Source organism: Euleptes europaea, chromosome 13 (genome assembly GCF_029931775.1).
Source record: "Euleptes europaea isolate rEulEur1 chromosome 13, rEulEur1.hap1, whole genome shotgun sequence".
NCBI lineage: Eukaryota > Metazoa > Chordata > Lepidosauria > Squamata > Sphaerodactylidae > Euleptes > Euleptes europaea.
Window position 1 is genome coordinate 54,730,537 of NC_079324.1, and position 25,361 is coordinate 54,755,897.

Here is a 25,361-nt window from a genome sequence, read left to right on the forward strand (position 1 = left end):
ACACTGATTACCTCTTACTATGGCAGGGTGCACTGTGACTTACAGATGCTTCAGGCAGAAATTCATTACTTGTACATGAGGCAGATATTTGGGGATTCTGTTCCTGTTGATTTTCCTCTTTGACATATCCCCCCATGCACATAGTCAAATTGAAAGGTCAAGATAAGCACAGAGCTTAATTCCTGAGCATATAATAAGCAATCAATGGTATTTTATTCTTATATGATTCCAACATCAGCTTTGCCCATATAAAGTGAGAACATACCTTTCAGGTGTACAAAGAGGGAACAGAGTAAACGACCCACAAGGTGCATCACACCTTCACAACAAAGCCTCAATCTTTTCAAAGCAAAATGTGACCAAATATACTAAGTGTGACACCACACTGGTTCTCCAGATTTATCTTGCTGCAATCTTAATATGGCTTGTTATATGCTAGTTATGGGGGTTAACGCATAAAAATCCTTTTTTCTTTGAAAAAAGCCATCAAGAGAAATGGTACCACGAGCTTATGTCTCACGGACAGTGTTTCCAGAAGCACTTCTGATCCTACCAAGCTCCTCATCCATGCCAAATTAGCAACGTTGCAAATACAACTTTTATTCTCAACAATTCCATATTCCTTTTGATTGCCCCTTAGACCTAGTGTAGACGATATACTTACCACATTCCTAACTAGTGATGTGATGTCTAGCAAGAGTATTGGCCACAAGTGTTAATTGTGCAAACATAAACCTGCACTGGGTGGGCTAAAGAGGTTTTTTATTGTAAAAAATAAGCTTTCCCAAACTTTCAAGGAGTCTTAGTCCATAAATCATCGCATGCTTCCTAAAGGAAGTTGTAGAAGCCATACTTTGAAAGGAAAACTTATACAGATGGCTACGTAGTCCCTGCTCTTTTAGATGGTTAGGAATCAGAACACTATGGCCAACTGATACTGTAAGCCCCTTTCCCTGGGAATGAAACACAGCACAAACATCCAGAATGCCATGGGCCAAGAACATCCAAGGAAACCATTTCACGATTGTTGAGGTGGATTCCCGAAGCCTACCAACTCAACTTGCTGAATTAATGTTGTAAGTCTTATAAATGAATAAACATGGCATGTGGAAACAAATGTCCGTGTACTAACCATAACATCTGCACTAGAATTAGTTTAACAACCTAGTAAGATATAATGTTCGAAGGATCTCACGCTATCACATTTCAATATTTTTTACATCTTCCCCCCTTTTAAAATCTCCCCCCACCTTTTAAAGAACAGGTAGGAAGGCTGAGCTGGCATTTGAATTCCAAAAAATCTCATACCAATGGTTATCAATCTCAACTGAGGGGGCACATCACAGAGATCACTTGCAGAAATCACAATAAGCCAATGGTTTCATCAAACCCCATTTTCCAAGAACATCTGGAAGTGGACTCTTAACCAAGAACATGCTTGGTTACCTGATCACTAAACCAAGATTTCACAGGGTTTGCAGCTGATTTGTTCAACAAATTCCGGTTTGTTGTGATGCATGAATTCACAAACCACAGTTTGTTAAGTAGCATGGCCCCTTTTAGCTGGACATATTGGGAAGATGTCCTGCTTGCAGGGGCATGCCTGGGTTTTCAAACAAACCAGCATGGTTTATGTCTTGTAGACTAAGCCATTCGTTACACAAGCTTATGTACTGCACTTCGTATAAAGAACTTGTGATAGTTTCAGAATGACACGCTAACTACACCACAGTGGCACACCATGCTTTTTTGCAATACGTGTGGATGATTTCAACACAATGTGCTAAGTGCAATTATTTATGGATATAAATGATGTAAAACCCTAAGACCCAAGACTGATTGCTTAATAGAACTTCACCTTTAAAAAGTGAGCTGGGTTCTCTTTCAGAATATAGAATGTTTGCAGTTCAGAGGCATTCTGGCTCATGCAGCTGAAATAATCAAAGGCACCGTTGTGTCGACGGAGAACCCAAAAAACCAGTCTAACAAGCAGAGCCACTTCGCCTGCAGAAAACCCACTCAATACATTATAATGTGAGCAACCAGGGGCATTAATGTGCAATCAAAAAGGAAAGTGGCTACTTACGGCAGGACACTGTGTTACAGAAGGGACAGGATGTACCAGAAAGCAATTTTAAAAGCTCACTGCTGCATTTAGGAACTTATCAACAATGGGGAGAAACCTTTGCAGGATTAAAAAACAGATGAGTCCCACATAAAGATGATGCCCAAGAACTTAACGACAGACAGACAGTGATGGAAAGGCAGAGGCAGTGAACAAAAGTCCCCACAAGCCCATCTTCTTCATTGAAGATTATTTGAACAGGTTACGATTTGGAAGGAAGATAGACAGACACCAGAAAACCTGAAGGAGTGTGCAATACTTCTTGCCCCAGATTCAGGATTGAGGCTAACAAGAAAGTTAAGTTTAAGGCAGTGACAGAAGGAACTGAACCTGTTTTGGATAGGCATGTGTGCACATTAAGTGAACACATGAAGCTGCCTTATACTGAATCAGACCCATGGTCCATCAAAGTCAGTATTGTCTACTCAGACCGGCAGCAGCTCTCTGGGGTCTCAGGCTGAGGTCTGTTCACACCTACTTGCCTAGTCACTTTAACTGGAGATGCCAGGGACTGAACCTGGGACCTTCTGCATGCCAAGCAGATGCTCTACCACTGAGCCACAGCCCCTCCCCAAGTGCCATCATGTTGCTTCTGACTCTGGCCTCCAAAGTGTCCTGTCGTTAACAGGTCAGGTCTTGGAAATTGATGGCTGTGGCTCCTTTTATTGAGTCAATAATCTCATGTTGGGTCTTCCTCTTTCCCTGCTGCTTTCAACTTTTCCTAGTATTATTATCTTTTCCAGTGCTTCCTCTTCTCATCATGTGACCAAAGTATTATACCCTCCATTTAGTCATTTTAGCTTCTAGGGAGAGTTCAAGCTTGATTTGATCTAGAACCCACTGGTTTGGCTTTTTGTTGGTCCATGGTATCCGTCAAACTCTCCTCCAACATCACATTTCAAATGAATCAACTTTCTTCCTGTCCACTTTCTTCACTGCCTGACTTTCACACCCATACATAGTAATGGGGGATACTATAGCATAAATTATCTTGGTCCCCAGCAAATCCTTACACATAAGGATCTTTGCAAACAGTCAGCTGCAAAGTTGTACGGGAGATGAAACCTAATTGTTCATCCAAAACATTGTCATCTCCTGTTCCTCCCAACAGATTGGCGGCAGCATTCAGGTTTCTCCTCCTCTTCGTTCTCAACTGCTTTGTGAGTCTGGGTAAACAGAAAAAATGCTCTATGTTCCCCCAGTGAGTTTCATGGCTGAGTAAAGATTTGAACTTGAGTCTCTCTGGTATTCCAACCACAAGAAGAAGAGTTGTTTTTTATATGACGACTTCTCTACCACTTAAGGGAGACTCAAACCGGCTTACAATCACCTCCCCCTCCCCACAACAGACACCCTGTGAGGTAGGTGGAGCTGAGAGAGCTCTTAATTGAACTGCAACTTGCCCAAGGTCACCCAGCCGGCTTCGTGTGTAGGAGTGGGGAAACCAACCTGGTTCACCAGATTAGCCTTTACCGCTCATGTGGAGGAGTGGGGAATCAAACCCGGTTCTGCAGGTCAGAGTCCACTGCTCCAAACCACCACTCTTAACCACTACACCATGCTGGCACAAGAGATATGGTAGCTTCAGGCATCACAAAAGTCTTCCCCCAGCATCTGAACTGTTTTGGTTTTGGAAAGCTAATTCTAGATACATGCACCCTTCATATTTAATAGGATATATATTTGTACTGGGGCACCAGAACACAAAAAATAAAACAACTGGCCTTTTGAACAGGCACAAAAACATGCCGGCATAATCAAAAGGGCCCTCTTTGCCATGCTCTATCCTCCTCCCAAGTCACTCACTCCTTTTTTCTAGAGTGAACACAGCCAAGGATCTGTTAACTATGACTAAAAGCATCCCTCCTCCTTACAACCATACAGAGGCCACTGTAGCATTTTCCTAATTAATCCCATGCACAGACTCAATGCTTTCTCGGTATGCGCGTGTCTAAAGAAGCAACCCCTCCCAACACAGCACCTGTGAGCAACGCGGGGCCTGCCAACGTGTTTCCCGGTGCCCACTTTGCCGCTCGGAAATGAAATCCAACAGGCTCTTGAATGAAGCAGGAAAAACACAGGCAAGCGTCACAGGGCTCCCTGACACCTGGCTGGCTTGCAAAGGGCTGAGCTCCTTGTTAGCAGGTGGGCCATAGCCATGAACCTGGTTACCAAAATAGACGTTGACTCTGGGCTGGGCAACCTCCCTCGGCAGCCATGCAGAAAGCAAACCTTCTCCCTTCTTTGGAAGGTGAAACCAAACTGCGTCTCTTCTACAACCCTAAGGAGCAGGACCCCAATGGCAGCCGTTTTGGTGTGGCGTCTGCGGCTACCTCAGGGGTCCCCATGGCATCCGCCAACACCTTTCCAATGTTTTTAGGATGTGGGTGGGGCCAGGTAGGGACTCTGCCCTGTGCGGCTTCTGATTGGCCATTAGAGATTTAATTGGCGGTGAACATTTTTTTAAAAAATGTTGTTTTGGCAGCAGTTTAAATAGGGTTGCCAGGTCCCTCTTCGCTACCAGCGGGGTTTTTTTTGGGGCGGAGCCTGAGGAGGGCGGGGTTTGGAGAGGGGAGGGACTTCAATGCCATAGAGTCCAATTGCCGAAGCAGCCATTTTCTCCAGGGGAACTGATCTCTATCGGCTGGGGATCAGCTGTAATAGCAGGAGATCTCCAGCTAGTACCTGGAGGTTAGTGAAAAAAGACAGCAGTATAGTGCATATAACAACAGGGGTATTTATATCTTAACCACTCAAAATAAATGAATGCAACAAATTATATACAGTGTATAAAGCAATACACAACTTAGGCTAGCTGTTAGTACTTGGGCCAACGCGTAAGCTAAGTACTAACAGCTAGCGTTGGTCCCTAAGGAAGAGCCGAAACAGAGATTTACCTGGAACTCTGTAAAGAAGTACACCTCTGGAAAAGACCGGAACCACAAGATGCTGAATTAATATGAATTAATGTTATTCATGTTGTCGTTGTACATACATTTCAGCAATTGCGTCCTAATTGGACTTGTATGCCTAAGTTGTGTATTGCCTTATACACTGTATATAATTTGTTGCATTCATTTATTTTGAGTGGTTAAGATATAAATACCACTGTTGTTATATGCACTATACTGCTGTCTTTTTTCACTAATTAACTTACAGCAGGCTAACCTTAGTTTGCCAAAGTACCTGGAGGATGGCAACCCTAAGCTTAAAGCTTCCCATTAACTGCTCAAGACCAGTGGGTCATGGGAGCTAGGAAGGAAAGTGAAGATGAAGCTTCAGCAGCAGCTGCCACCACAGCACAAGGTTCTTCACTGCAGGTAATGTGTGGCAGCCATTTTGTGGCTGTGCCATGGGGGCTCTCACTGAAGAAGTGGGGCTTCTCTTTCTTGGCTATACTTGCAAAGTACAGGACAGCACTTCCCAAACCACTAGGGTATCCAGCCTCCAGGTGGTGGCAGGAGATCTCCTGCTATTACTACTGATCTCCAGCCGATAGAGATCAGTTCACCTGGAGAAGATGGCCGCTTTGGCCATTGGACTCATCGAAGACCCTCCCCTCCCCAAACCCCACCCTCCTCAGGCTCTGCCCCAACAACCTCCTGCTGGTGGTGAAGAGGGACCTGGCAACCCTACAAACCACCCTCCAGCAAACACTTACATGCAAACACAGATCTTCTGTAGAGGCCATATTTTTACATCCCCTTGACCAGCTGCAGAAAGCCATCTGGGCAACCAAGCCAATCCTCCCCAGAGGAACTTCAGCCAAGCTCAACTCTTACATGCAGGAGGCAGGATGGGAGCAGCCAACTGAAATACTCAAAAGACATTCTGGCCAACCTTGACCTGACATGGCCCTTTTTTCCCTCGTAGCCTTTCCTGAATGTAGTGTTTGACGGCATTCCACAGGCCCCTTTTGTCTCAATCATGACTGCTTAGCAATGCACCAGGACAACCTGTCAATTTCCCAGCAGTCAATCAATCAATCAGCAGCACAGCTAGGCTTTATTTAAAAAAACCAACGTGCAAAATGCCTATCACTTTGAAAGCTTAGGTGTGTGAATGCGTGATGGGAAGTCTCTGAGCATTGCCAAAAACCTGTAGGGCGTGTAGGTATCATACGAGGCAACTCTGTGCGTGCGTTCTTGCGTGGCTCCTTCCCCAAGATCCATGTCCGTGAGAGGCAGGCCACCCATTATCCGGCCCTTGCCCTCACTTGCAACGGTAATTCCCAAGAAGTACTTTTACCCCACCTAAAAGAACAGCTCTCATTCACTTAGAGAAGTAAAGGAGGACCCTTGGGGAATCCACTAGGTGAGGGGGGGCGGTCAAAGTCGCTCCCTGATACTGACGACCCCAGCCATGCAAATCAAGGCTGCCCCAGTCTCCGTATCTCCACCCCTTCATTGGTATAGCCCCCATCCTAGTTCTGTTATTCTGTTACACTCAAGTGCCACAGAATTTGGAAGTTGGGGCAGACTTTGAAGAATCAGTAGAAAAGAGTAGGAGTCTTTAAGGTGCTACTGGACTAACAAAATTTCTGGCTGGTTATGAGCTTTCGTGAGCCACAGCTCACTTCTTCAGAAAGCTCATACCCACCAGAAATTTTGTTAGTCTTTAAGGTGCTGCTGGACTCCATGATCTATCTCTTTGAAGAATCAGTGAGCATATGAGATCATGCGGGGTGGAAAAATTATTGGATTAAGGCTGCAGAGACCCAGTGTCAACTCCCCATTCTGCCACAAATGTCACTGGATGATCTTGGATCAGTCACTCTCAATCAAACCTACCTCGCAGGGTTGTTAGGCTGACAACATTCAGGCAGGGGCCACGTATACTGCCTTAATCCTCTGAGGGAAGACAGAATAAAAACCTCAGTACACATTGCAGGATTTAATCATATAAGCATCATTTGGGATATGCATACCCGTTGTAATTTTTTTTATAACATTTGAATTTTAGAGAGCCAGTGTGGTGTAGTGGTTAAGAGCGGTGGTTTGGAGCGGTGCATCTTATATGGGGAACTGAGTTTGATTCCCCACTCCTCCACAAGAGCAGCAGACGCTAATCTGGTGAACCGGGTTGGTTTCCCAACTCCTCCACACGAAGCCAGCTGGGTGACCTTGGGCTAGTCACAGCTCTCTTAGAGCTGTCCCAGCCCCACCTACCTCACAGGGTGTTTGTTTGGGGGAAGGGGGAGGGCAGGTGATTTTAAGCCGGTTTGATTCTTGTGGCGGAGAAAGCTGGCATATAAAAACCAACTCTTCTTCTTCCCTTCTTTTTAGCAACCTGAAAAAGTTCAAAGGGAGCCAGCGTGGCGTAGTGATTAAGAGCAGTGGTTTGGAGCGGTGGAGCTTATTTCCTGAGCATATAATAAGCAATCAATGATATCTTATTCTTATATGATTCCAACATCAGCTTTGCTGATATAAAGCGACCGGCAGAGGCTAATCTGGTGAACTGGATTTGTTTCCCCACTCCTACACACGAAGCCAGCTGGGTGACCTTGGGCAAGTCACAGCTCTCTTAGAGCTCTCCCAGCCCCACCTACCTCACAGGGTGTCTATTGTGGGGAAGGGAAGGTGATTGTAAGCTGGTTTGAGTCTCCCTTAAGTGGTAGAGAAAGTTGTCATATAAAAACCAACTCTTCTTCTTCTTCAAAGATGGGATAGCCTTTGGATTGGTCTGTTGGTTTCGGTCTCGCACATTAAAAACATCAGCTGGTTTTAGTCTTCTGGCCTGGAGCGAATTCTAAGCCATTTAATTCAGAGCCATGTTCAGACCAGTAGGTGTTGTGGCCGGAGGGCATACGGGGACTGTTTTGCCCAACACCGGGCAGGCATCAGCTTGGCTGAGATGGGCACACTCACATAGTGAATCAAGGAATCTGATAGGAGAGGGCGTGCCGGTCACTGCAACCTTCCCCTACCCAGCCCCAGTGGTAATTAACACACACCCTGACAACAGCCTGCCACTGGTCCAATCCATACAAGGCAGCACTTCTCCCGTGGAACTGTTACACTTCATTACGCCCCAAAAAATCACTCCTGCTCAATGGCTTGCTCTCGTGGAACAATGTCCATTGATATTCCCTGCGTTCCTGCTACAGGAACAGCTCTTGCTGATGAGGTATGGATTCCCAATACAGGCAAGCTGGCCTTGATCCTTACTCATTACCAACTCCTGTATAATTAGATTTTGAGCTAAGCTTACTCCCCTCCCCTGCAACGCTGGAGAAAGCCACGACAGACAGCAAACTAGTTCTGCCAGAGGATTGTTTTGATAAGGGATTCTGGGGGGTCTACTACTGAGAGCCAGCATCGGATAACATTTCTTGGCAGGCTAAGGTGGCAACTAGGAAAGGGGAGGGGGGACATGTGGCACCACTCATGTTGGCTGGATTCATAGAAACAGAGCTGGCATGGACCTCAAGGGTCATCTAGTCCAACCCCCCCCCACACAAAACACAGGGAATTCACAACTGGATTCATGGAAACATAGAGCTGGCATGGACCTCAAAGGTCATCTAGTCACATGAACACATGAAGCTGCCTTATACAGAATCAGACCCTTTCCCCCCACACAACACAGGGAATTCACAACTGGATTCACAGAAACACAGGTGGCACAAACTTCAAGGGTCATCTAGTCCACCCCCTGCACATCGCAGGAAATTCACAACTGCCTCCTCCCTCCCCCCCCCACTCCCTCCTGCTCTACTCCCAGAGGAAGGCAAAAATCCTTACAGGATTCCTGGCCAATCTGGCCTGGAGGAACATTCCTTCCTTAAGCCAAAGTGGCAATCGGCATTACTCTGGTCAAGTAAGAAAGGGCCACGAGAGCCGAGAACTGACTCATCCCTTCCTGCACACCCTCTCATGAGCTGCCTAAGTTTACAGAATCAGCATTGCTTGTCAGATGGCCACCTAGCCTCTGCTTAAAAACTTCCAAAAGAGGAGAGCCCACCACCTCCGGGGAAGCCTGTTCCACCGAGGAACCGCTCTGTCAGGAAGTTCTTACTAATGTTTAGGCAAAAACTCTTTTGATTTAATAGATAGGGTTGTCAGCTGCTGAAACCCTATAGAAAAAGGTGAACTGGAAAGTACGTAGCGGGTACTAAAACTAAATTCCATATTTTGGGAGGGGCTGTGGCTCAGTGGTAGAGCATCTGCTTGGCATGCAGAAGGTCCCAGGTTCATGTCCGGTTAAAGGGACTAGGCAAGTAGGTGATGTGAAAGACCTCTGCCTGAGGCTCTGGAGAGCCGCTGCCGGTCTGAGTAGACGACACGCACTTTGATGGACCACGGGTCTGATTCAGTATAAGGCAGCTTCATGTGTTCATGTGAATTCACAGCCAGTGGAGGGAGTGATGGCCTCAAGCATCGATAGCTTTAAAAAGGAGTTAGATTCGTGGAGGACCGGTCTATCAATGGCTTCTAGCCATGCTCAGCAAATGGAACCTCCATTATCAGAGGCAGTAAACCTCTGAAACCCAGTACTCGGAGGCAACATCAGGGAAAGGCCTTGGACTCTGCACCTGTTGGCCCTCAAGGGCAACTGGTTGGCCATTGCATGAGATAGGATGCTGGACTATACTGGTCTAATCCAGCAGAGCTCTTCTTATGCTCTTGTATGAAGACACATAAGAAAACATGACTTTTCCACAAGGTAAAGTAAAACATCCGGCGAGTAGCATCTCTATGAATGCCACATGTTATTCATTCTTGTAGTAAGGGAAGATAGAGCCCATCAATAGCTATTAGCCAGGCTGGCTTAATGAAACCTCCATGATTGGCTGCAGCATACCTTTGAATAGTAGTCGCTACAGATGGGCAACAGAAGGAGGCCTCTGCCTCCGTGCCCTGCTGGTGAGCCTTCTGATGTATTCAGTAGGTACTATGGGAAAGATGATACTGAACTAGAGGGGCCATTACTTTGAACCAGTAGGGCCATTGTATGCTCTGTCATATTCTTGAATACAAACATAGCTTTAAAAAAACCCAGGTGGCCCATCTGGCTAAGCTGACGTCCAAGAAGTTAAGAGTGTGGTGTAGTGGTTAAGAGCGGTGGTTTGAAGTGGTGGACTCTGATCTAGAGAACTGGGTTTGATTCCCCACTCCTCCACATGAGCGGCAGAGGCTAATCTGGTGAACTGGATTTGTTTCCCCACTCCTACACATCAAGCCAGCTGGGTGACCTTGGGCTAGTCACAGCTCTTAGAGCTCTTTCAGCCCCACCTACCTCACAGGGTGCCTGCTGCGGGGAAGGGAAGGTGATTGTAAGCAGGTTTGATTCTTCCTTAAGTGGTAGAGAAAGTTGGTATATAAAAACCAACTCTTCTTTTTCTTCTTCTTTCTCATATCCAGAAAGGCTCAACAGCAACTAATCTGATGCATTTTTCTAGCCTTAAGGGAAGGGGAGGGAGACTGTGGTGTGTCCAATGCATTAGCTCTGTGTGTTTGCGGCCCAACACCACGCCTGCCTGACCTTATTTGCTCGGCCACTATCGCCCTACTCTCTCCACACCACCGGCTAGATCTAATGCGCCTGGACTGGAATGCGACCGAGAAGGGACGGGGCGCTCGCCTTGCATGCATCACCCAGCACGTGACAGTCAGCATTATATGCACGCAACAGCCGTTTCAGGTCCCCCCAGCATCAAGGGTAGGGAGAGGATGAACTGGGCAAGGCATAGTAAGCATTTCCCCACACATACACACCCATACTGGAAGTGCTGCACAATGAAGGATTACTGGCGATTTGACAAAAGGATTTGGAAAAACGGGTCTCTGCTCTTTTATAGACTTTGCAGCCTGTTGACAAAATCCTTAAAAAAATCTTCCCCTGCCAAGAGGTCTTTTCCTTGCTTCTGTCCATTTCAGAAAAAAAAATGCTTGCACTTTCACCCTTGGCCTTGCTGACCATCTGCTCCATGTGAAACCATCAGCCTGAAATAAAACCAACGGTTAACCCTTTAGGAAACAGATGCCTGTGAGAAAGTTAAGTCAGCCTTAGCAGTTGTAAACGGGGTGGGGGGGGAGAGAGAATGCACTAGCTCTGCTGTCCCAATGTTTCTCTAGTGTTGCTTGTGCCACCAGAGCAACCATATTCTCCAAAACCCCTTCCACCAACTCCCTTGCATGGAGCAGATGTCAATTGGGGAGGGGCGTGGCTCAGTGGCAGAGCATCTGCTTGGCATGCAGAAGGTCCCAGGTTCAGTCCCCGGCATCTCCAGTTAAAGGGACTAGGCAAGTAGGTGATGTGAAAAACCTCTGCCTGAGACCCTGGAGAGCCACTGCCGGTCTGAGTAGACAGCACTGACTTTGATGGACCAAGGGTCTGATTCAGTGTAAGGCAGCTTCATGTGTTCAATTACGGGGTGGTGCAAAATTTTAAAAGGTGGAACTACAGTTGCCTAAGAAGTGATACTGGGGGAAAATAGAGTAAGTCCGGCTATTCTATATAACACAGTGAATCTTATATTTCAAACATTCAATTAAACATCTGTAATTGTCACTACAAATACATAAAGAGTAGACCAAACATCTTACAAAAGTCACATGTGACAAAATCATACAAGTTTTCCCATACGCATCAGACTAGAACTTTCAAAAAATGGAAATATTCTTATCCCATATCATAACAGGTAAGTAACCCAATTTGGTTCCATATTATATGTACCGGTACATGTCCATGTATAATATTATCTTCATTATTCTTTACAGGCTTCTGCTAGACATTATCCTGTTTCAGCAATCTATCTTAATCAGAAGATTCTCATGGACGTCGTACAAAAAAGGATTAATTCATACAGAGCTCTGCTCCTTCATGGCAATGCCATGGATAATCAAGCCTTCTACTCAGGATGCATATGGATCCTATTACAGGGTGGTGGCACAGCAATGTATCAACCTAATTTTTGCTCTTGCTGCAGCAAAGGGGTCGCCGTAAGGACCAGGTGTGCATTTGGGCACGGGGTGTGGCACAGTGGCAGAGCACCCACCTGGCATGCAGACAGTCCCAGGTTCAATCCCAGCATCTCCAGTTGAGAGGACCAGGTATTAGGTGATGTGAAAGACCTCTGCCTGAGATCCTGGAGAGCCGCTGCCCCTCTGAGTAGACAATACTGATGGGACTGATGATCTGGTCCAGTACAAGGCAGCTTCATGTGTGGGCAGAAGAATGGCTGAACAGCTGAGCTACAAATCAAGAACTCTCTGATGCCAAACATATGTCTACTATGAACTTCACACAATGCATAGTTAAACTGTGGAATTCCCTGCCCCAGGATGTGGTGATGGCTGACAACTTGGAAGGCTTGAAGAGGGGAGTGGACATGTTCATGGGGGAGAGGGCTATTCATGGCTACTAGTCATGATGCATACCTATTCTCTCCATGATCAGGCAGAAGGATAATGCTGCTGCAGTTGACTTGCTTATGGACTTCCTAGAGGCACCTGGTTGGCCACCGTGTGAACAGACTGCTGGACTTGATGGGCCTTGGTCTGATCCAGCATGGCTTTTCTTACGTACTTACATTCTTAACTCTCTTAGGTGGTCTTAGGCCAGCCAATGCTGCCTGTTCTTGGAATATGTTTTTTTTGGGGGGGAAGCAAATGAGCATGGTGTCCCGCACTCATCCATGGCAGCTAGGAGGAACAGCTGCCACCCATACTCCTTCCTCTGCACAGCAGCTGCTCAGCATTAGCTCCAGCAACCAGATGTAACCATTACCTGCTTGCTGTGTGTTTCTCAATGAGGCAGGGAAAGCTGGGGCAGGAGGAGGGGGACATGCAGTGCATTAAGCGTGAACGCAGTCACAGGGCATCTTGGCCAGGTCTCCCCAGACCAAACGCCAGCCCTGTTCTACCTGCAATGACCAACTTCATAACTACAAAAAAAAAAAAACCCAACAACCACCAAGGAGTCTTGCGACATCTGAAAGAGGCTAAAACCTCCAGGGCAGCTTCAGTTTACAGCTTCACGGAGTTATATATATGTAAATGCCTTCAGATACTCTGAAGTGCTATGGAGAAGCTATTAAGGAACATTTCAAGATGCAAATGGTGTGTACTGACGGCCCTTATGCTCATGAGCAAGCTGCATAAGGTCCCAATATCTCTCTCGCTTAATAGAATGCACTGGCAAGCCCCGCCCACCTTCAGCCCTGGGAATAGGGGAGGCTGTGTCCCAAAATAATAATGAATGCAATTTAAACCCAATGTAGAGAATAAACTGGGGAGGGGGGTGATAATATATTGGGTTTCTAACATCCAAGGAGAACAGAAACCACTTTCGGCTTTATAGGTCACCTTGAGAGAATTATATATTAAACTACAGGAGCAGAGGTGCATTGCCTGATGGGTTTGTCATTAAAACTGGGCAAATGGAAAATCTGGATATTCAGCAGCAAAATCTTTTTTTTTTAATTTCCTACAATCCTTTTCTCCCCCCCCCCAAAAAAAACAGCACAAAGTCATCCAGTTCAAACCAAGTTTAAGGAAAGAGAAGGGGGCCTCTACAGAATGAGATAGTGCAGGCTTGCTAAACGTTTCCCATGCTCGGCTCTTTCTGCATCACTTTAAAAAAAAAACAGACAGTGCCTAGATTGAGTGGTGTGATGACTTCGTCCTTAGCGCCGGAGCTGAACTGCGGATCTGCACAATGTGCGCCAAAGCTGCTCACCGAGCAACCCCACTTGCTTATGAAGCTATTTGCAGATGGGCTTAGCCCAGTAATTGCAAAACTGCGCACCATGAGAAAACTGCTAGCATACAGCAAGAAATAAATAACGGCAATCAGGAGCCCCCAGAGGACGCACCTAACCGAGGAGGCTACTCGCTGCCTCTCTGGATGACTCACTGCTCTGGACTTGCCTGCTTTAGTTTCTACAGCACCTCTACATGAAGTACGACTGTATTCATTTTTCAGGTGGGTAGCACATGAAGCTGCCTTCTACTGAATGAGACCCTTGGTCCATTCAAGTCAGTATTGTCTACTCAGACTGGCAGCGGTTCTCCAGGGTCTAAGGCAGGGGGTCTTTCACATCACCTACTTGCCTAGTCCCTTTAACTGGAGAGGCCAGGGCTTGAACCTGGGACCTTCTGCATGCCAAGCAGATGCTCTATCACTGAACCACAGCCCCTCCCCAAGCAGAATTAGTCTGCACTAGAAGAGCAGGATTCGAGTCTAGTAGCACCTTGAACACCAACAAGATTTCCAGTGTATAAGCTTTTATAGAATTAGAGTTGGAAGGGGCCACCAGGGTCATCTAGTCCAACCTCCACACAATGCAGGAAATTCACAACTACCACCCTACACACACCCAGTGACCCCTACTCCATGCCCAGAAGATCGCCAAGATGCCCTCCCTCTCATGATCTGCCTAAGGCAGACTTGTCCAAACTGCGGCCCTTGGGCAGTATGCAGCCCAGGATAGCTATGAATGTGGCCCAACACAAAATCATAAACTTACTTAAAACATTATGAATCAGCTATCGCTAGTGTTAGTGTATTTTATGTGCAGCCCAAGACAATTCTTCTTCCAATGTGGCCCAGGGAAGCCAAAAGATTGGACACCCCTGGCCTAAGGTCACAGAATCAGCATTGCTGACAGATGGTCATCTAGCCTCTGCTTAAAAACCTCCAGGGAATGAGAGCTCACCACCTCCCGAGGAATCCTGTTCCCCTGAGCAATCGCTCTGTTCGAAAATTCTTCCTAATGTTTAGCTGGAAACTCTTGATTTAATTTCAACCCGTTGGTTCTGGTCTGACCTTCGAGAGTCAAAGCTCCCTTCATCAGACAAAGAAAGCTTTGACTCCCAAAAATCTTATACCCTGGAAATCTTGTTGGTCAAATCTTGGACTTATTCAACAACCGCTGCACCAAAAATCACCCAGAGAAAGCTACCCCTTGTATCTCGGCAAAAGCGGCTGTTCTGCTTTGGCCCCCTTCCAATCAGAAAGCATGCCCAGATCAGTGATTCACACAGGATGGGCGCACTCTAAAAAGAGAACCTTTTTCAGAAGCACACTTCTAATTTTAATTCTGAGAAAGGGGGGGAGAGTGTGTCTCAACTATCAGATCTTGGGAGAAAGAAGGGTTTTGCCAGATGTAGTGCACACTACCGCAGATAGTGTCAGGTGGGTGGCCGTGTTAGTCGGCAGTAGAAGAGCAAGATTTGAATCCAGTAGCACCTCAAAGGCCATCAAGGTTCCCAAGATTATAAGCTTTTGAGAGTCAGAACATCTCTTCCCAGGTGACTGACAAAAGCTTATAGCCCAGAAAACCTTGCTTGTCTCCAAGGTGCTACTGGACTCGAATCTAACAGCCAGAGTGGTGTAGTGGTTAAGAGCGGCGGACTCTAATCTGGTGAACCGGGTTGGTTTCCTCACTCATCCACATGAAGCCAGCTGGGTGACCTTGGGCTACTCACAGCTCTCTCAGAGCTCTTTTAGCCCCACCTACCTCACAGGGTGTCTGTTGTGGGGAAGGGAAGGTGATTGTAAGCCGGTTTGATTCTTCCTTAAGTGGTGGAGAAAGTCGGCATATAAAAAACAACTCTTCCTCTTCTACTACGGCAGACCAACACGGCTACCCTTTGAAACTATCTTTAAGGTGTTTAGCAGACTTCAATCTTTCTACACTACTGCCAACTATGTCGAAGCACAGAACCTGTTCCATGCTCGCCTCCCCCACCATTACAATATCCAGAGCCTTCCCTTCAAAAAGTAAAGGGACTACACATTCTATGAATTAAAAAAAATACCTTGGGGCTAGTGAGAAATATTTCAAATTCTTACCCACCAAAACCAAATCTTCACATCTTCCCGCCTGGTTCCACAAGCATGTTTTGCAAGGCCCTTGAAAGGCCAAGCACAAGGGCCCCAAGGGACTGATAACACTGACCTCTGTGTTTTCATACAGACCCTCTTTCCCCAGGCATCCATTGAGAAATGACACACACATCTGGCAGCTCGGCAGGTTTCAGTGGGGATTTGCTGCTCAAGTGGCAATTGGGAGCAGGAAAAGACCTCCATTTCTGAATGAGAAAGCCACCTTTGCGCAAGAGCCCCCCTGGAATAATCAAGGTCTATAGCCCAATCTTGTCAGGTCTCAGAAGCTAAGCAGGGCTGGCTTTGGTTAGTGTCTGGATGGGAGGACACCACAGAAGTCCAGGGTAGGAACACAGAGGCAGGCAAGGGCAAGCCACCTCTGAATATCTCGTGCCTTGAAAAGCTTAGAGCCGGGGTGTCAAACTCATTTGTTACGAGGGCCGGATAGGACATAAATATCACTTGGTCGGGCTGGGCCAGGCCTTGCCAGCCCAGATCAGGAGCAGGGGGAGGGTGGCTGCCTCGTGGGCCGGATAAGATCTCTCAAGGGGCCGGATTCAGCCCTCGGGCTGCTATGTTTGACACCTCTGGCCTAGAAGGTTGCCTTACGTCGGCTGTGACTTCATGGTACTTTCCACCACCTTAGATCCACAGCTCTCTAGATGGGTCTCCACCATAGAGCCACAGCTCTCTAGATGGGTCGCTGTTACACAATGAACAACCCCGAGCTTTGCTAAAATGTGCTGAGCTGACGGCCGAAGTGAAGCTAAACAATGCTAGACCCACTCCTCGACTCTCTACTAACTATTCTCCTGCAGCAGCCAATTAATTACCATGCTGACAAATTTGCCTTTTAGTGCTATTTTTATCCATGAGGGAGGGGAGTGCGCCATGAGCAGGCAGAGCTTATGCCCAGAATTTGTTATGAGCACTGTTGCCATGCTGGTTGCAAGAATCCAGAAGAACCTCAGCCATCTGTGTTGATCGGCCCACAAGGTTTGCGTCCCCCGCCATTAGAGGCACGGCGCGATGGATTTTGCTGTGCCGCTGCCAAGCTTGCTACTCCGCAATCGAAAGTGGTCTAAGAAAAGGAACATCACCCAGAATATTTTGCATTACATGCAAAACAGGCTTAATTGGTGGGAGTGTTTAAAGCACAAGCACCTGATTGCCATTTGCTTGCTCTCTATACTCTGGTTTGAACATTTCATGCACATCATACTTTTCATAAAATATATTTGTAAACTTCACTCCGCACGCACAGGAACCAGGCACATAAAGATGCCAGAGCAAAGCATTAAAGCCTTTAAAAGCTGAAAGTCATGAGCAGAGAAGGACACAGAGAAGACGACGACAAGTCGGTTTTTATATGCCGACTTTCTCTGCCGCTTAAGGGAGAATCAAACCGTCTTACAATCACCTTCCCTTCCCCTCCCCACAACAGGCACCCTGTGAGGTAGGTGGGGCTGAGAGAGCTGTAACTTGCCCAAGGTCACCCAGCTGGCTTCTTGTGTAGGAGTGAGGAAACAAATCCAATTCACCAGATTAGCCTCCGCCGCTCATGTGGAAGAGTGGGGAATCAAACCCAGTTCTCCAGATCAGACTCCACCGCTCCAAACCACCGCTCTTAACCACTACACCACACTGGCTCTCAGAGGTGGGAGCATACATGTGTGTACACATGTGTGCTCACTCACCTCACTTCTTAAGGTATCAAGCAGGAAGCAGGTTCGAGATCCTGCAAGTACCCTGAGCTTGGTATCATTTGGGCTTAGTTTTGCAGTTAACACACCCCAGCCAGCCATCTCCCAAGGACACAGCTCTCAAGGTTTTTTTTGCAGGAATCCCTCAGATAGCCTTTACTGGAGAAGAGTGTGAAAGGAAAGGTGTTAAGCCAGTTCCTTGGAACCTGGCCAAAGCTCTCTTTCATTCCTAGGAAAGCTCCAGTGGGCAGCTTCTTTGCAGGGAGCAATAAACTTGGCTTTGCCCAACCAATGCAAAAAGAACCACCAAAACTTGGGAGTAAGCCGCAACGAGACTCATCCATTTCGGCTTCTTCTCAATACACCTGGGGCACAATCTGATGCTCGCCAGCAACAGCCCTGCACCCACTGAAGCCTGCCAAGCATCTGACGGACAACTTACAGGATGCAAAGAGCCAGCGTGGTGTCGTGGTTAAGAGCGGCAGTTTGGAGTGCCAGACTCTAATCTGGAGAACTGGATTGGTTTCCCCACTCCTACACACGAAGCCAGCTGGGTGACCTTGAGCCTCTCAGCCCCACCTACCTCCCAGGGTGTCTGTTGTGGGGAGGGAAGGGAAGGTGATTGTAAGACAGTTTGATTCTTCCTTAAGTGGTAGAGAAAGTCGGCATATAAAAACCAACTCTTCTTCTAATACTACAAGCCAATGAAGAGGAAGACAGGTTCTCGTGCTGGGGGAAAAAGCTTGAACAGTTTTGAGGGGAACTGTAGCTTTCTGATTTCTCCCAAATAATCTTCCTTTGGCAGTGAGGCCAGTGTGAAGGGGTGTCAAACTCATTTTGGCAGGGGTGTCAAACTCATTTGTTACAGGGGCCAGATACAACATAAATATTACTTGGTTCGGCTGGCCATGCCTCGCCAGCCCAGATTGGGACTGGAGGGGATTGTTGCCTCGTGGGCCGGATAAGAGCTCTCAAGAGGCTGGATCCAGCCTACAGGCCTTATGTCTGACGCTGACACCCCTGAGTTATGGTGAAAATGGCACCCTTCGTATATTTTTTATAAATCTAAGTCACAAAACGTGTTGTACAACGAACTTGGGTGTATGTTTTTTTTTTTGGTTTTTTAAAAATTACAGTCTTGGTAATCCCCTTTGCTAATGGCAGCACAAAAAGTTTAGCTGGCAATTCCCGTTCTCAAATCCACCCCCACCCCATACTGCCTTTGTACAGGAAAAACCCTACCACAGCACATGGTGATTTTCACCTCGCTTTGTTAGTGCAAGCTCGCGTGGTTTTCTGGTTTTAATAAATGCAAGGCGCACACCTACATACACAACCCTCCACTATGGCTTCTCAAATCCCCTCAAGTGCTACACAACCTCTCCGTTCGGCACATGAAAGGAAACAAGAGAATTCTGCTTATCCCATTTATTCTGATGAGCCAATTAGAGCCCAGGAACGCTGGAGCAAAGTGTGCTCTCTTGAATATTGATAGAGGCGACAGCAGACATTCCTCCCTTTCCACGGCTTCACAAATACCGTTATGGCTTCCAAGGGTCACAGCACACTCTGTGCTTGCCTATACACACACCTCACTTGTCAGCGCTGTGTCCATGGCGGACGCCAGGTATGGATTGTGTCCTGCTTTGCCACTCATTTTCCACCGTGCTGGGCCAACAGGAAAATGGGACATTTACAGAGCCCTCTGCTAAGGACCTGACACGCATCTGGCATGGTGTGCTGAGCATTGTGCATAACTGGCACACTGCTGGGAAGAAGAAGAGTTGGTTTTTATATGCCGACTTTCTCTACCACTTAAGGAAGAATCAAACCGGCTTACAATCACTTTCCCTTCCCCACAACAGACACCCCATAAGGTAGGTGGGCTGGGAGAGCTTAAAGCTATGATTAGCCCAAGATCACCCAGCTGGCTTCGTGTGTAGGAGTGGGGAAACAAATCCAGTTCACCAGATTAGCCTCCGCCGCTCATGTGGAGAAGAGGGGAATCAAACATGGTTCTCCAGATCAGAGTCCACTGCTCCAAACCACCGCTCTTAATCACTATACCACACTATGCGTACTCTACGACATGCAGTGAACATGCATGTAACTTCCCCCTCTTTGAAAGCCAGCAAAGGATTACATGCCTACACACAGAGGAAGGCTACACTTGAATAGCAATGCTCGTTTAAAACAGAAAATTGGGGGAACTGGCTAAATCCTCGGTTGCAGTCTCTCCACCATTCATTCAACTGGGTAGTTTCAGGCTACCACTTCTCAGACTCTCCAGCTCCCTTCTAAAATGGGGAAAACACAGTTCCAATTTTCCAAACTCTTGCAAGGATAAAGCACACGTAACGCAAGGATAAAGAACTTGTAATGTTCTCAGCTCTCCAGGAAAACATTATCCTTTATATTTTATTTACTTCATTTGTAGCCCACCAGTCTTGTTTTCACTATGCGGAAAGGATGTGCAGTTAGAACAGGAACCTGTTTTAATCCTTGAGGGGCATGGCAACACCTTACCACCCAAGACCGAGTGGGAGTTTCCATGTTTTCAATGTCACCCTCTTAATGTGGCCTACTCAGGAATCACACAACGCCCTGGTCAGTTAAACAGCCAGTGATGAGATTTGGTCCCCAGGAGAACCAAAGGAGAAGCCCACACCTCTTCGCCTTTAGCCAGAGAAGGCAAGCTTCATAATCAGATCACCTCTGTGTAACCATCACAACAAAGATGCTCATTTTTGCTCCAAGAAAGGGGGGGAGGAAGACAGATTTTTAGGAACAGGAAGTGTTATGACATAGGGACATAGGTAGTCTCAAATACGATAAGCAAGGGAGGAGAAGGCACTACAACCGATGGAGAATTTTGCTTCCCAATGGTCATCATTCCAGCAAAAAGGGGCTTGCCAAATTGCACACAGGACAACCAGATAACCATCTTAAAGAGCTTGAAGGGCTGTCATATGCAGGATGGTGCAGAGTTGTTTTCTGTCGCCCCAGAGCCAGTGAGAGCCAGCGTGGTGTAGTGGTTAACAGCGGTGGTTTGGAGCGGTGGACTCTGATCTGGAGAACAGGGTTTGATTCCCCACTCCTCCATGTGAGCGGCGGAGGCTAATCTGGTGAACTGGATTTGTTTTCCCACTCCTGTACATGAAGCCAGCTGGGTGACCTTGGGCTAGTCACACTCTCTCAGCCCCACCTACCTGACAGGGTGTCTGTTGTGGGGAGAGGAAGGTGATTGTAAGCTGGTTTGATTCTGCCTGAAGTGGTAGAGAAAGCCGGCATGTAAAAACCAACTTTTCTTCTTCCTCTTCTATAGGTTGAAATTAGATTAAAAGAGTTTCCAGCTAAACATTAGGAAGAAACCTTTAACAGTTAGAGCGGTTCCTCAGTGGAACAGGCTTCCTTGGGAGGTGGTGAGCTCTCCTTCCCTGGAGGTTTTTAAGGAGAGGCTAGAAGGCCATCTGTCAGCAATGCTGATTCTATGACCTTAGGTAGATCATGAGAGGGAGGGCATCTTGGCCACCTTCTGGGCATGGAGAAGAGGTCACTGGGGTTTGTGTGGGTGAGGTAGTTGTGAATTTCCTGCATTGTGCAGGGGGTTGGACTAGATGACCTTAGTGGTCCCTTCCAACTCAATAATTCTACGAGGTGTATAAGGGCAAGCTAGATCTCTACATTATTGCATTTGTCTCCCACCTTTCTTCCAATCCTGTACTCAAGGCAGCTTACCTAGGATTTCCAAGAGGTACCTGCTTGCAAGCCTGATTAGATTTAGACCACTATATTCAACAAGACTCCTTCTGTTTGCCTCCCAACCACACCCCAGGACACATCAGCCTTGTGAAAAATGCAAGATTACTAGCCTGGAGTATTACAACAAAATAGCCCACCTGCCTGTTCATTTTAATCTTTTGTGTTGCACACATTAACAGCTCAGGAGAGGAAAACCCAAGACACGCCCCAGGTTTCCAAAAGCTCCCCTGCTTGATTGCCTGGAAAGATTTCTACTCTCCTCAGGCAAACAACTGCCTTATTACCATACACACAAAACAAGGGCAGAAGAGGGGAAACCAGTGTTACTCTTAATCACTACTTGTGCAGAGACAGGGAGACCCCGCTTCATACTGCAATTGAGGGGGCAGCAGGGAATCATTAGGTAGGACTTTTCTGGCAGCTAGTTTATGAGTCATCCCCAAAGCATTTTGGCTAGATTGAATGGTGATCCATGGGCCAATTGTATTACCTATTATTGCCTTTTCTGTCATACAAGCTTCCAGAGCTGCCCCCATTGGAGACCAGATGCTCAAGCAAGTTACTGACCCTCATTGCAATGCAGCACATTTTTTAAGGATGTGCCCCACATCACATTCTTTTTCCCTTTCTCTACGTGAGAGTTCCTGAAGGCTCTTTGGTTTAATTGGCTCTTTGCCATGCCTGACAAGATACATGATAATGCTCAGAACAAAGGGCAGAGGACCAATCTAAGAAACCATGTATAGGAGAAAGTAGCAGATGCCATGGGAATGGATACCAGGCCGCAATAAGAAGAGTTGGTTTTTATATACCAATTTTCTCTACCTTTTAAGGAGTCTCAAAATGGCTAACAATCACCTTCCCTTCCTCTCCCCACAACAGACACCTTGTGAGGTAGGAGGGACTGAGAGAGTTCGGAGAGAACTGTGACTAGCCCAAGGTCACCCAGCAGGCTTCATGTGGAGGAGTGAGGAAACCAACCTGATTCACCAGAAAAGAGTCTGCCACTCATGTGGAAGAGTGAGGAATCAAACCTGGTTCTCCAGATTAGAGTCCACTGCTCTTGGCCATTACACCACGCTGGCTCCTCTCTAGGACTTCACATCACAACCAAGGCTTTCTCTAGAGCCATCTGCGGCCAAGATTTGACCTTGACCAACCAACACACAATCAAAGTAACATTTCTCCGGAAAGAACCTTTGGCAAGCCAAGCCTAGGCATATTAGGCATTGAGTTCACATCCCCTTCTTTCATGGATGTTTCAACAAGTTCTTATTTCGAAGAAAGCCCAGAGATAACAGAGAGGGAAGAGAGTTCCACACTGTAGCGGTTTCGTTGGATAGATAACCTTTTATAGGAAAGTCATAGAAGAAAGGATCTCAAAAAATGCTCATTACAAAACTGATCTTCCAGAAAACCAAAAACCACGGTTGAAATCATTAGGCTTGACCTCCAACCCCTTAAACGGTAAAGATTGCCTTTGAGGAAATTTGCAGATTTTAAAAATTGCTGGCAGCACTGCACAAACTTTAAACAGACAGAACGGCCGGCCACCATTAGCACACACAGCGCATGTGAAATGAAATAATCCAGAAAGCCATGGGGAAAGGTACATGAAAGTTGTTTCTTTTAAAATTCAGCACATTTACAACAGACCAAAAATGACTAAGAAACACAACAGGAGAAAACCCTTACTAGAAAGTCCCTTATCTGCTCCTCAAACTTTCCCATCACACAACACGCATGAAATAAGTCAAAAGCCACACAAAATCCCCCTGGCTTGTCACACGGTCCCTCTGAAAATATTAAATTTCCTGCTCTGCTCAGCTACACTCAGACAAAACAAGCCGTTATTTGCACAGCAAATATTGTTTTCAATAAGTCAGACGAGTATTTTTTTGGCCAACCTATTAACACCAAAAATATTTGCATAGTCAACACGAGGCGAAGTGTTTCTTCAGTTGCCCCAAATCAGAGCTGGACAGGGGGAGGGCAAAGACACACCAACTGAAATCTCTTCCACAAGATCCCAGCCAAATCACCAAATTACCACACACGAGCTCTATCCAGAAGCTGTTAAAAGTAACATTTCAGCAATACACAACCTCCAAAAGATAACATGGGCTTTCCTCCCCCCACCCCCAAAGCGCCTTGGGCAACGGCTCCCTAACAATGCTAAATGACTTTCTCCCCCTCCCCACTCAGCCCTTTTAAAAACCTAGCATCAAGCCTTAAACAAAACCAGAACTTTGCATCCTCGCCCTGCAGACTTCCCAGCAAAATCCAAAACCCTAAAAAACAAACATGGGACTCGGCCCTGAGCAATATTGGAGGGCTGACCCCTTGGAAGAGCAAGTAACCGGATTAACCCCAGAGGGCCTGGCCTACTGAGACCGCCTTCACCAAGTCCACTCCAGCGGGTGTCGGGTTTTGGACCGTGTACACAGACACACCGCTCCCACGCCCATCGATTGCCTTTTTCCATTCCTCGAGGCTGCTGTACACATTGCTCATGTACAAGAAGTTAATTGATATTGACAAGCAAGGGAGACGGGGGGGGGGCTGGATCCAGCTGACCTTCTTACCAGCCAGCACTGGTCTCTCCCCCCAAAGGAACCCTCTCGCGGTCCGAAGCCCATGCAAGCCATCCGGCTCATATGGGTGAATCTTACCTCCAAGGCTTCCATGCTGCTGAAGCTGGCGATGGCAAACCCATCAATTAAATCCTCTTCCTGGGAGCTGGATTCTCGCCGCCGCCGCCTCGGAGGTCTGACATTCCTGGCCGCAGAAGCCTGGCTTTTGGGATTGGGGCAGTTTTGGCTTGTATTTTCCTTGCCCGGGCTGGGCTCCCTCTCGGATGCCGAAGAAGGACTTTGGTTCGGGCGGTCCCTGCCATTGGGATCCCTTCGCCTGACGCGGTCCCTTTGGGAGCGAGATTTCCGGCTCTGTCTGATCTTCCCATCCATTTCCAAAAAAAGCCCCCCCCCCCAAATCCGCCCCCCGAAAAATAATCCGTTTAAAGGGGGCCTTAAAAAAACAAGAAAAACCACTTCCTATTAGAGAGGCCACTCGGGTTTTTGAGCCTCTTCAAATCCAGAGGGGTGAGATGAAGATAAATATAATCCAGCCAGTAGGGAGAGAGAAAGGGTGCTCGATGCAAAGGGGGGTGGGGGAGAGAGAAGAGAAGCGATCCAGAAGAAATTTAAAATCCACGGAATGACCTTGACAAAGCTCCCCCTCCGTCACCAAACGCGCACCCTTAAAAAAAATAATATTAAAAAATTTAAAAAGCACCCAGCCTAACGCGCCGCGATGCAATCTCGAGTTCGGGTCTCGCCAAGGGCTCCAACACCCCCCCCCCAAAAAATAATAATAATAAAAATTAATAAAAAATATGCCCCCCCCAATAGATTTACTTGCAGACACAGATCCAAGGGGAAGTCGACTCCAGCGTGGAAACGAGGCGAATTAAATCCAGAGAATCGCCAGGGGAAGGGAGCACAAGCGAGCCGCGAACGGCGGCGGCTGCTCTCCGACGAAGCCTTCCTCCCCTTCCTCCTCCTCCTCCTCCTCCTCCTCGCCCCCCTCCACTCCCTCCCGCCCCGGGCCAAGCAGCAGCGCCCCGCCCGGGGTTCGAATCCTGCCGAGAGGGGGGAAAGAAATATGGCAACAAGAGAGGATTTCCGATTTCCACTCGCCGCGGCAACTTTGTTGCAAGGAGGGAGGAAAAGAGGGCAGGCGAGAGAATCGCGCAGCCCCGGCGGCAGCAGCAGCAGCAGCCGCCGCCTCCTTCTCCTCTTCTGCCCCCCCCCCTTCGGCTCGCCTCCTCCTCCTCCTCCTCCTCTCGCCGGGCCCGGCGGCTCTTCTCCCCCCCCGGCCCCCAACTCCCCCCCCCGCGGCCGGCCGCTCGGCTGGCGCCCCCAACCCGCCTCCCC

General features: G+C 47.4%; 1 protein-coding gene across 14 annotated transcripts in view; it reads right to left on the reverse strand.

Annotated features, from left to right (window-relative positions):
- FBRSL1 (fibrosin like 1) overlaps nt 1-24,396 on the reverse strand; it is an 823,361-nt gene extending 798,965 nt beyond the window's left edge. For all 14 annotated transcript variants that reach the window (XM_056859856.1, XM_056859849.1, XM_056859860.1 and 11 more), the window contains exon 1: nt 24,099-24,396. In XM_056859856.1, the coding sequence (XP_056715834.1) occupies nt 24,099-24,392 (294 nt within the window). In that variant the 5' untranslated portion in view covers nt 24,393-24,396. The remainder of the gene's footprint in view (nt 1-24,098) is intronic.
- Between the last annotated feature and the right edge of the window lie 965 nt (nt 24,397-25,361).